Below are 13,248 nucleotides of genomic sequence, written 5' to 3'. Positions count from 1 at the left end.
GATGGAATTCGGAATGAGAGGTGGACATATTGAATATCGCTCGATGATCCCTCGATGATCCCTGAAAAAGAAGAAGAGAAAAAAAGAAATATGAGATAGAAAAGAGCCGGAGAATGAAAAGAAAAGAAAGCCGAAGAAAGAAAAGGAAAGAGAACGAGGTGGATATATTGAATTGCTCTACCCGATCAAAATCGGAGTACCAAAATCGAGCACAATTTTCTCCTCTGAAAGGAGTCTCATGCAAGGGTTCACACCGAAGAGCCCTTCCCAAGGGTCACAGCCGAGAACTTTACACATGCTGAGACAGCAGCTCGCACAAAGGCTTACACCTATGGGCCTAATCCATGGGTACCACCCGAGACTTATAAATAATAATAAAAGTAAATGAGAATAAATAGAAATGACTGTGAATAAAAGTACGATAGAACAGTTTTCTATGGGTTTCTTTAAGAAATTATTTTAGAATTCTACTATATTTAATCATTTATCTATTGAAGTATTATTAACAATATAAAATGTAAGTACTTTAACATATAGTTAGAATTAGAAAAAAAGATTTTGGAAAAGCATTGAAATATGTACTAATACGTTCAGTAATACTTACATCCCATAAGATTTCGACATATTACAAGTACTATCAACCCAGGTCTCACCACGTTGCTGCATCTGAAAACCCATTTATGACCTCCCGTAAAAAAATCAAAGGTGTATTTTCGAAGTTATCAATATTAGATCGATAGTATATGTATTAATCGATAGTATATGATAGTACATGTATAATAATCTTAATTATATTAGAAGTAAAATAATCTTAATTATTAATTATTCGCGATCTCGAACTAGCTGAAAAGAAATAAAAAAAGAAAGGAATATGTATATATGTATATTAGTTATTTGAAAGATAAAATTATGAATTTAATTTAATTTAACTTAAGAAAAATAAAAGAAAATGAAAAATTCTCGATATTGATCCAAAGAAATACTATCTTCTCTGAAAGAAATATTACATTAGTAACGCGTGGCAAAACTTAGAGAACTTGGCACATATTCCATTTTACTTATTTCAGCTGCATGTGTATCTTTATTCAAAGTACTTTTAATGGTCCCTATAATTGCAATATCTTATACGTTTCATGACTATTATTTTAAACTTAATAAAAATAAGAAATATACTACTTATGAAAGACAAAAGTATAAATTTAATTTAATATTAAGAGAAAGAAAACGTGAAAAAAATATGAAACTTAACTTTAATAATAAAAATGCAAAATATTAAATAATCTTAGGGACCTTGGCAAACTATCTTGTACGCATGGCAATGTGGAACCGGAGACAGAAACTTACGTCGTCTCAGTTTTTCGAATCTACATCCCTACACCCATCATCATAAGAGCAGTTTAAGTGACAACATGGTAAAATAAAAATATGACTGAGCTATTCTCGAAAGTTTTTGATGAACCTTCCAAAATAATTCAATAGTCTATAGTTGGTCTTTTGAGCCACAGTTTGTGAGGGCCTTTACAATATATAGCCTCTTCTTTGCTTTGTGCCCTATCCTAATCGATTATCACTTAAAAACTGTAACGACAAAATTTTATACCAAATATTAAGATATGAAAGATAACCCTAACACAATCCTAATGTATCTGAAAAGTATAAATCTTATTTTTTAGGATAGAAACGAATTACTACTTTTTCGAGAAATACTTTTGCGCAATGTAGAAGAAATTAGAATTAATATATTGATTGCTGAAAATTCTGAGCTAAAAATTAATTAATTTATCATCTAGTCCTATGTACTATGCTCTATAAGTTTCTTTGTTTTTTAGCAATCATTCTACTTGACTTATCTCTTTCAAAAGCAATGATTCTATCAAGACTTTTCTTTTATCAATTCAAATTGATTAAATATTTAATTCATTGTTATTTAAAAATATAAAGCAAACTCTTGGATGTTCCTTCTTACAAAAGATTTTTTTAATTGTTATAAAGAAATCATGTATAGTATCGTTTGTAATCCAGAAACTATCCATCACGAATGTCTTCTTATTCATTGTTTATTAAAACTCATGAATAACGATTTTTTGATATTTCCGCACGAGAAAAATATTTAAAAATGAATTAAAATATTCAAAATTTGTAATAATTATAAACGCGTTTGAACAAGAAGATCCTATCCTGATCTAATAAATAAATCAAAAAATAATAAACCATTCACGAGTAAATCTCTAAAAAAATTTCCTCGTGGTCACTCAATGCTCTTCTACTAAATAATTACAACCAATCACTCTTGCCGATTCGAATCTTTCGTCCTCGACATGATTGAGTGATCGGAGGGATTTAAAAATTCACTTATTATTTAAGTTCTGCGATGGCTCCGAAACACTCGTACGTGAATTAGATCGAAATTGAGGGTGGATGATTCGTAGATGGTTGAAAATGAGGTAGGTCGACATCGAAGTTGGATGAAATCCTCTTCAGTGATACGCTGATTCTAATTTGCAGTAGTTATTTTTTAACGGATGGTTACTGAATTTACTTTGTGAAATTTTACTATCTTTTATAAATATAGTCTGTGCGACTATAAAAAGAGCAAAATACTTAGCAAACAGACATTAACTCTAACGACTGCATTGTCGATACAAAACACTTGCTGTCTAAATCGCGAAACGTTAACGAACAAATATTGCTTCTACTTGGCGATATTTTTATTTTAGCGATATAAACACTCGATTATTTCATTTAGTAATTACAAAGTAATTACTCTTAAGGGGTCTGATCACCCAGAGTGCTCGAAAAATGAGCTTATTTTTAAAAATCTATAAACTCAAAAGTATTAAACTAACATTTTTTATTTTTGGCCACATAGTAGTTTATACCAATAATCGTCGATACGCTGTAAAGCCTTTTATGTTTCATAAAGCGAAGAGAAGACTCGTTTGCGCCAAGTTTCTTCTCCAGAAACAGTCAAACCTGAGCTTTTTCTCATTTCTGTTGTCAATTATTGTTCCTCTTTTACAGCATTTTCCATTGACATCTTGCACACACTCTGCAGCAGTATGTGCTCGATGACGGTATCGTAAAACGACTGGTACATTGCTTTCGATAAATCTATGATTTTACAAAATTTTTCTATTCTTTGTAAACCAATTCCTAACAATCGGAATGCTAAAATAATTCGTCTGTTTATATCATACGCTTTATTTTTTATGAGAGGACTAGAATTGACACTAGTTGGTTCGCAGGAGTCACATGAAATCACTAATGTAAAACCGAATCCACGAATGTTCGATTTCATGAACTTCACGTCACCATTGCATGCCTTGCACTTTACAATATTACTGATTAGAGAAAAAACGGAGACAAAGTTTAAAATTCCGTACACATACAAAAGGACACAATAGAACAGGTATGCGCGTCGAGTACGTATGGGTCGAACCGCGCGACTCACGGCTTGCAGTTGCTCGACCGTTCTACCTATAGAAACATCTATAACTCTGTCAATTTTTCAAATTTTAATATCAGATATGGCTTAAATTGTTCACAAAACTTCAAAGTTAATAAAAATATGAAAAAATTGATGCTTTCAAACTTTTTAAGTGGTCAAAACTCTTAAACCTTCTTCTTTAAAATGAGACCTTGTTCATCAAAATCGGTCTAGAATTACGCTTTTTCTCATTGATGGGGTAATCGATTATAAAACCAAGAGTGAATAACCTTAAATTGCGAAACGCGAACTAACAAACACTGCTTCTACTGTGCGATATTTTTATTTTAGCTTTTGTTAATATTCAATGAAGCCAACTTCCATGAGTCCAAAACTCAACTTATTAACTTATTAATTTATTGTTTAAATATTAGTTTATTTAATACCATGTACTTCTATATTATTTAAATAAATCTAAACTTACCGAAAGTATTAATTTTTTAGTTTTCAAGTTTAGAAAGAGAAAACTTTGATGTTTTTCTCGGAATCCAAAAGAATACTAATACAGTAACCGTCAAAGTCAGTCAATAGTCCAAATTTGTTAACATTACACGTAGTTAACGACCGCGAGATCAAAATTTTTAAATATTGACATTCTAAATTAAGATTATTTTAAGTTCTTCCCATGTTTCAAACTATGGCATGTTTAAATCAATATACTTTTGTTTAAATATTAATTAGATACACTCTACGTACGTTTCAAATTATTTAAATAATTCTAAAATAATAGAAAGAATCATTTATTTAAGTTTACTCATTTGGAAAGAAACTGTTTCAATCTTTACTAATCGGAATCCAAAAGAAAATTGGTTAGATAATAATCAAAGTCAGTGAAAAGTTCATTTTTATTAAGGTTCGCGCGTTCGAACAAAGTTAATCGATTGTTCATTTTTCTTAATATTAGATGTAGGCAACGACCCCGTGTTCGAAATATAAATAAATTGAAATATTAAATTAAAATTATTCTGCTAAATGTTTCTTATATGATTTTTATGTTTCTAATATATAAAATGTAATAGAAGCTAAACATTTTTCTAAAATATAACAATATCTCAGAAATATTGATGTGAATGATTGAAGACGTATTTCCTTATTTTTACCATAGAATTATCTTTCGAATACTCATTAAAATGCCTGAATGAGTTACTGCGGCTTTTCATTATGAGCACCGTACACGCTTTTCCTTACGTTTGTACGAATCAGAAAATCTGAGCATCGGTTTACGCATATAAACAAGGAAAATAGACTAATTGACAGAAATGAAACATACTCCATTCAAGATTTTATATAAAAATCAGTAATAGGAATATGAGCTTCTTCTCTTTTACCACGAAGTTCAAGTGACGCCTCTATATTTTTTTCTTGAAAAATGTCGAAAACAGCGTTTACTCCCACAGTGAGTTTAGGTATAATCTTTGACCGATTTTAATGAACAAGATCTCATTTTAAAGATGAAGGTTTAAAAGAGGACATGGATTTCTCGAATTTTTGAAAAAGCCTTATTTTTGTACATGAACTATTCTCGAAAGAACGCTATATTTTGACACAATTTTTTTTAAAGAAAATAAAACTTTTTCAAAAATTCGAGAAAGCCATGTCCTTACTTATATCTTTATCTTTAAAATAAGATCTTGTTCATCAAAGTCGTTCAAAAATTACATCTGTACTCATTATTGACGTAAACCATTATAAAACCAGAAGAGATGAACAGCCTTAATACTAGTTTATTAATTTTTTATTAATTTACTAATTATAAACGCTGGTTTTTTTATGGAAATACAGATATTATTTTGCTATAGGCAACCGCCATATACTGTTAATCACCTATTTGTTAGAGATAATGAGCTGCCCCTATCAATACAGATCATAAATAGATCATAAACTGATTTAATCTATAGGAAACTACAGGCATGGTTTAATGATAATTCCATATGGTTGATAGGAATAAAAAAAATTCATAAAAATATTTAATATTTTTCTCTATTTCTTTTTTTTATTTAAATTGCATTATATCAGCCACCCTAGAGATTTAATGATCTACGTGCATGCACCATTGCACACCTACCAGACCGACCCTGAATAAAATACTCAAATTGACTCGTCGGCAGTGATCAGTAACGAAGAAAGTTACCGGATGTAAAGAAAAAGTGACAGTATGTTGTTATCTTATCTCGAACTATTTCCTGTCAACCTGAGCTCGCTTTTCATAGTAATCTCACACTGCGCCTACGTATAAATACAGGAAGCAGAAAGAAGAATCGTAATATACTCATGCGTAGATTTTTAAAAAAGGATTAGTATACATGAAGTATATGCGTGGCTGTTTTTCGTATATGTTTATTAAATTTTCCTTGAAACGTAATACTTAGGTTAAATAAACATGAGGAAATATTGCACATATATGTATATATATATAAACTTTGTAAATACAATTGTAATTTCTTAGAATAAATATTCAACTATGTGGGTATCTGAAATTGCTTGACATTTCGAACGTTTAACTTTAGTAAAAACAGCCTATATAGTCTATGCCGTAAAAACGTTTAGTCTTAATTACTTGATCTTATATGTTATGCACTCTGGTATAATGTATTATATTTAGTTGAAGAATTCATCGCACATATTGACTTTTTTGCATATAGTCATAGTTATTATAACTGTGTTTCCTATAAAATAAGATTTTATTATACAATTTGTTAGCAACATATAAGTAAATTTTCATATATATTCGATTTTTATGTGAGTTTAAAGATTCGTAATTATAATTCTTAAATGAATGTCCAATACGAAATTATAATAATACACATTTTACTTGAGTATGAGTATAATATATAACATGTTGCTATAGAGATGTGATTAAGTAATATTTTGAATCTCTAACTGCATTACCGAACACGTAACGTTCGTTGTTTATATCGTGTAAGTAAATTTAAGCTTAACAATAGATATCGTATGTCATCTAAGCGTACATAATGTCGATATATGAATGTCATAAGGTACGCACATTCTACGTTATAGACGGAGAAAAGAATGTTATTTACATTGTATTTTTTGGTATTAGCCTGAAAAATCTTGTTTCGAGAATGACTCATTAATTACATAAGAAGTATATTTTTACCAATTATGAGCAAATTACAATCGTGTCACTGAATACTTTTAACCTTTCCTATTTAACAAGGCCAACAAAATTGTGTCGAAATGTACATCAATTTAGTAGATAATCGATATTTGTGAAATCTTATTATAGCTATACGATACAAAGTTAGTTATTTAAAGAAACAATGACTATGAGAATAAAAAATCATTTATCATAGAATGTGATAAAACGGTGCAAATGATTATCATAATAATAATAATAGCGAATATCTGGAATTAATACCTTATTCTAATGAAAGAATCGTTCAATTATTTTCTTTTTCAAATTTGATCGATAAACGCTTCATCTTTTAAAGCATCATTTACGAGAAACATGGCCTCGCGGCACGAAGCGGTTGAAACGTGAATGCTTCACCGACAGCATAAATGAATGGAATGCCAACCCACACCTAGGAGCTGTTCGTTATACACTGGTAAGCTGTTCGCCTCAGGGCGAGACTTCACGTACGATACGTCAAGTGGCAGACCCGTATCAATCAAAGACGTCTTTATGGGCAGCATTGATTGAATGTCTTTAAGGATACGTTCATTCAAAACCGATAGAAACACATACGTGAAAATTGCGTAAGAAAAAATATTTCGTTCTTATATATACGTTACATATTGTGACTTTAATTATAAATTTTATCTTCTAACGTTTTTTGTATATTTTCGTATATTTTAAAAATATATATGAGAAAACATAAAATGTCATAAAAATATATCGAAATATATACTCGTATTTTTTATCAATGGATATTTATAATTTAGATAATTATTGTAACAAATTCTGAAAATATATAAAAACAAAGAGAAAAAAGAGAAAAAGAAGGAACAAAAGAAGAAAATACGAAAAGTCGATACTGATCGTATCTGAGTAAGATCTTTCTTTAAAAACGAATTTTTTAAAGGACAGGGTCGTTCGACGTACAGAATCTTCCCTGGCACTGTTAGTGCTGCGAATGGTACTGCTCTGCTAGCAGCACGTGTGTGTAAATGTGTGCGTGAATTCTCTGTTAAGCTAAACGTTACGTTCTCTCTCTTTCTCTTTTTTTCCCTCACTATCTCTTTATACATTCGCGAGGAAAGAAGAGCAAAGGGGGTGCAGGGAAAAGAGAAGAGTCTTACGCACGCGTGAGGGAAGACCGCGCTTAGTTTTCCGACTATGGTCCTCCTTACGGCCCCACCGATTTCCCACGCGCCACTCTCATCGATGTTCGGGTTCGGTCAGTAACGACCTCCGCCCCCTCCACTTCGCCCCACTCATCTACCTACGCCTTGTTAATGAAAACATCTTTTGTCAATGAACTGACGTCAGTCCGGCATCCAATTGGTCCTTCTCGCAAGACCACGTGACTCTCGTCCAATCATCATACGCGCTGCTCCCCTACGCACCGACCGCCGAGTGTAATTTGCCCATTCTCGGCGGAAGGACGCTCGAGGTAAGGTGTGGCCTTCGACGTGTGATACAACACAACGGGTTAAAGCAAGAGCGAAGATCTTGAAGAAACTTTGTGAGTAAGCTCTCCTCTTGGTCTTTCCATCCAACGGAACGAAAAAGAAACGTAAGTCAAAAATAAGAAGAGAAGAATGTAAAAAAATAGAGAGGAGTGAGAAAAAGAGAAAGAGATAGACAGACAGATAGACAGAGAGAAGGGCAAAGAAGAAAAAGGGTGGACGAAGTAGGAGCCAGAAAGAGGGAAGGAGAAAGGTGGAAATTATATCGCACGCTAGCCGAAAAACCACTACGAGGAGAAAACGACGCGACGCGAGCGATGCTGGAAGGATTCGTAAGGTGAAGCGAAGACGGCGACGATCTCGAGTCGTCGAGATACGTGATCGGTATCGAATGAGTCGGTGAGCGTCGTGAGCTCCGCTCGCTGCTGCCGCTGCCGCTGCCGCTGCCGTTGACACGGGTCCAGCGTACGTTACGCAGCATCCCCGTTTTTCTCGTTATGTTACTCGTGATCGCCACCGCCGTCATCGCCATCGTCATTGTTTGTCGTAGTTTGTAGATCGTCTTAATTGTCTCTATTTTAATTGTTATCGTTATTATTATCGCTATTCGTTCTATCGTCAGTATGGTCCATTCACGAAGCTATCATCAAGTTCTATGTTGATAAACGAAGAAAGAGAGAGAGCGAGAAAGAGAGAAAGGGAGAGGGAAAAAGAGAAAGAGAGAGATAGAGTGAGCATAAAGAAGAAGAGTAAAGAAGATAGGACATTAGTGAACGTATATTCGAAGAAAGGTAAAAACCAAAGAATGGTTGAACGTATGTATAGGAGAAAACAAAAGAATGAAGCTTATTAAAATGATCTATGCGCCAAGATAAGATTTGACCTTTTTAGAATTGCGAAGAGCTTTTTTGGCGTTGGCAAATATCTGCGAAAGTTACCTCGGAACATGCATTTTTTGAACAATCGTAAACATTCCACAAACGTGTCGTTAATTGGACATGTCTTAATTTGCAAAAGGATCAATAATCGCAACGAACTGATGGTAGAGGTGGAGGTGGTGGAGAAGAAGCACACACGACATTAATGTCGCAGGAAGTGATGGGTATGCATGAGAGATCACCGAACGATGCTATGTGAACGCGATGTTGTAACGTCGTGGGCGCTGATAGAATGTCTGTGGGAAATGCGTTCTACGATATAACTTAAAGTGCCATTTCATCATATCCAATAAATATTTAATAATAAATACACATTATGTGGGCATGTGCGTAACTTCGTTTTATCGTTTATATAAATGAACATGCAATAATTAAATAATTATCTAATATTTACATTCTTCACGATTAGTGTCAAAGATAAATATATTAAATGATACATTCAAAACACATACAAACACATTGGTTATCTGCATATATTGGCAGTTATTTGTATATATCAAGAATATAATATAAGAATACATTGCTTGTCTATTAGTTAAATATTGGAAATATCGTTGAAGAGTTTTTATCCCATGTACACATTGTGCATGACAAACTGTGCAAGAAGAAATTGAAAAAAAGAAATGAGCCTATAAGGATCAAAGAAAGAAAAAGAGGAAATACTAAAATGAATATTAAACATGGATATTTATAGAAATAAAAGAATTCATTTACAACTGTAAATAAACCAATTAAAACATTATGGCGGATAATCTCATAGGGCCAGATTGGCTCTTTAGAGAACTCAGATCCCAAGATGGTACAAATAGGCTCCTTATTTTAGATTGTAGAGCTCATTCAGATTTTCTGGAAGCTCATGTCAGAGGATCTGTATCTTTGGCTATACCAAGTATAATGTTAAGACGATTGGCTGCAGGTAAAGTAGATTTGATATCAACGATAAGGTGTTTAGACCTAAGAAACAGAGTAGAAGTTTTTCTGCATGGAGATAAGAGTAGTAGAGGAACATTTGTGTTGATTGGAGATTCTACAGATCCTATAGGACACCAGGGTGAGACAATTCAAGTTTTAAATCGAAGACTTAGAAGCAATGGTGGGAGTGTTGCTATACTTGTTGGTAAGTTAAGGCACCACTTATATTCTTATCCTTATCATTTTATTCTTTTCACTTTAAATATCTTTGATTTTATACTTATTATCTCTTTCAGGTGGTTTCATAGCATTTAGAGATAAATATCCAGAATGGTGTGAATGTAGTCAAGCTAATATGGAAGGGTCATCTGGTCAAGACTCTAATGATGGAGAGTTGATGGGTCTCAGATCGCTTAGGATATCAAGTCCACCAATAAGAGCATATTCTGATTCAGATAGTGACAGTACATGCGATTCTGTTGGTATGTATCATTTATTTCTTTTCAAATTTAGAGGCATTATTGATTACAATATTTTAATTTTTTTTTGCATATATTTAGGACCTGAAGAAGATAAAGATTTTCCTGTAGAAATTTTACCTCATTTGTACCTTGGAAATGCAGCCAATAGCGAAGACAAAGAAGCTTTGGCACGACATCGAATACAATACATACTCAATGTAACGCCAGATTTACCAAACGTATTTGAAAGTGCTGGCTCTATAAAATACATGCAGATACCAATAAGTGATCATTGGAGTCAGAACTTAGCCAGTTTTTTTCCACAAGCTATTCAATTTATAGGTAAATATGCGTTTCGACTCTAAGCAAGATCATTGAAGACTGAAGTATTTCAAGATTATGATATTTTTAGAGGAAGCACGGAGCTCAGACAAAGGAGTGCTGGTTCACTGTTTAGCTGGAGTGTCTCGGTCTGTTACGATTACTGTAGCTTATTTGATGCACAAATGCAGTCTAAGCCTAAATGATGCTTTCAATCTAGTACGTAGTAGAAAATCCAATGTTGCTCCGAATTTTCATTTTATGGAACAACTGCTTAGTTTTGAAAGAGAATTAAGAGATAGAGGAGATAGAAACAAAGGAAATGATCAAAGATGTATTGGTGCCTGCTTACCTGGTAGCACTTGTAATTGTCCTGCACCGAGCTTTTTAAATCCCGTTGATTTGGGTCTTAGTCCAGATTCAGGGATAGAATTTGATAGATGGGCAACTAGTACACCAGCTGAATGAGACAGGCCTGGAGGGACCCAATACAAATTTTAGGTCCCTCCTTGCAAATTATTTATCATGTTAAAAAGGTCCTGATTGAAGGGTATAGGGAAACAAAATAAAAGTTCTACTATGAGAAAATAAGAATTAGAATCTTCAGTATATCTTTATAAATGGTCAAGGAGCATAAATGAAAAAAAAAAAGAAAGAAATATGTTACTCTTCGTTTTTCTTGCAGAGATATTATCTCTATATTTGTCATATAACCGTCTTAATACTGTTTTCTACCATCTTAAAGGCTTCCTATTATCTTTTTTTTTTAATTCATTGAATACAGTGAGCGCTGGAGACAAAATGTCTTCTATAATGATAAAATTGACTTTATTCTTTATAAAATTCATTTAAAGTTCTAAGATAGATCAGATTGCTGCAATTATAACAGTCATACTACGTGTAGAGAATAAATATGACTGCCTCCATGAAATATATAAAATAAATTTAGAAAAACGTTTCTCAGATTGTTATGAGCAGCATTGGATATTGAAAGTATTTTATAAATGAAACTTGTAATTTTCTATCACGTAATCGCATTTCATATAAGTGTGATTGTATGTTTTTAAATCATCCTTCCAAAATAGAAACGTTGTATATGTCATCTATTGAAACTTGTATTATGTTGCCACTGATGTTAGTTTAATTTTCTATTTACAGTTTTCCTTTATAATTAGGGTCTATATTTTAATATTTTTTCCCTAAACCCTTCAATAATGTGGCTGTGTTTATTTTATGATAGATAATGTTTTTAGGTATGAAATATTCTTTAATGAACAAATTGCAATAGATCAATCACAACCTGTAGTTAAAATAAACATCACTGTTTAATGTGCTAAGTTTGGAGGTACAAAATTGAAATTGATGGTCTTGTACTCAACTGTTAAGCTGTGTAAAGTAATATGATACTCAAATGTAATTTTTTATGTAGTTTTTCAATACACTGAAGTGACTTACCTTACAAAGGGTATTTTTAATGCGTTCTGGTTTGAAAGATGCAAAAGGATTTGTGGATATTACCTGAAGTCTTATATCAGGCATATCTGCCTTAAGCAAGATGTTTAGGGATCATCTTATAGCGATTCAATTTATAATAGACACGAAAAATAAAAAAAATCATTTTTAAAACATTGCAAATATCAGCACAAGAGCATAATTGATATTACTAATTGTATCTGATATTGCTGATAAAAAGTAGTGAAAGACAATGGTTCCTGCAAATCACGTTACTATAGAATGCAGAATAATGTTGATCCTTCAAATTTTTTATGAAGGTTTTTTAAGCAACTATCTTGCTCTTATGCATCAATATTAAGACCAGAATGCAGCTATTTATATGCTATAAGCAATCCGTATACTGAATTGGAGTCTTAATTGTATGAAACGGCAATGTTTCCATTATCTTTCAGATCTCAAATATATATTAAAAGTTATTTTTATAAAAAAAAAGAGTTACATTCACATTCCCATTACGAGCCAAAATGGCCTGATACACTATGTAACTATCTTTCGTACGTTATATGTACTGTTCATCAAGCGTAATAGAAATTAATAAATGTATACTGTGAATGTTATTTTTCATATAATTAACTGCAAAGATATAACTATTTCTTAACTATTGCAAGAATAAATTGATATACAATTAAGAAAATATATATTTGACGTTAATGTAATAATAATATTCTACTATCACACTGTTGTCTGTTGTATGTTTAAAGGACAAATGTCCAAAAAAATTTAATCAAATATTACGTATATTACATAAATTATTTTATATTCATTGTTGTATATATTTTGATTAATTTCATTAGAAATACAACCTATCTTATCTGAGGCAAATAAAGGACTGTCATTTTAGTAAATTAATTTTCCTTGTTTTAAATGACATGATGTAATTTTACAATATAATAAAATTAAATGGATCGTTCAAATAATATCAATAAATCGCTACCGATTATTTATATTCATCACATAAACGGTTGAATGAATGCTGTTTAATTAAGTAAATGCTTAATGGATAAATTAAACGTACTATTTC

General features: G+C 32.0%; 1 protein-coding gene across 4 annotated transcripts; it reads left to right on the top strand.

The window, feature by feature from the left end:
* Positions 1–7,833: 7,833 nt before the first annotated feature.
* On the top strand, positions 7,834–12,784 carry LOC124430788 (dual specificity protein phosphatase Mpk3). Of its 4 annotated transcripts, none has more exons than XM_046977851.1 (5): positions 7,834–9,934; positions 10,052–10,135; positions 10,227–10,412; positions 10,491–10,733; positions 10,804–12,784. In XM_046977851.1, exons 1-5 carry the CDS (start codon positions 9,760–9,762, stop codon positions 11,178–11,180), a joined length of 1,065 nt encoding a protein of 354 aa, XP_046833807.1. In that variant the 5' UTR covers positions 7,834–9,759; the 3' UTR covers positions 11,181–12,784. The 4 variants fall into 4 exon arrangements, with proteins under 4 accessions (XP_046833807.1, XP_046833780.1, XP_046833799.1 ...); XM_046977824.1 differs by having other exon boundaries at positions 7,842–8,871; positions 8,972–10,135; XM_046977843.1 differs by having other exon boundaries at positions 7,842–9,344; positions 9,554–10,135.
* The last annotated feature ends 464 nt before the right edge of the window (positions 12,785–13,248 follow it).

Source organism: Vespa crabro, chromosome 1, assembly GCF_910589235.1.
Source record: "Vespa crabro chromosome 1, iyVesCrab1.2, whole genome shotgun sequence".
Classification (NCBI taxonomy): domain Eukaryota; kingdom Metazoa; phylum Arthropoda; class Insecta; order Hymenoptera; family Vespidae; genus Vespa; species Vespa crabro.
This window is presented reverse-complemented; position numbering and strand designations above follow the sequence as displayed.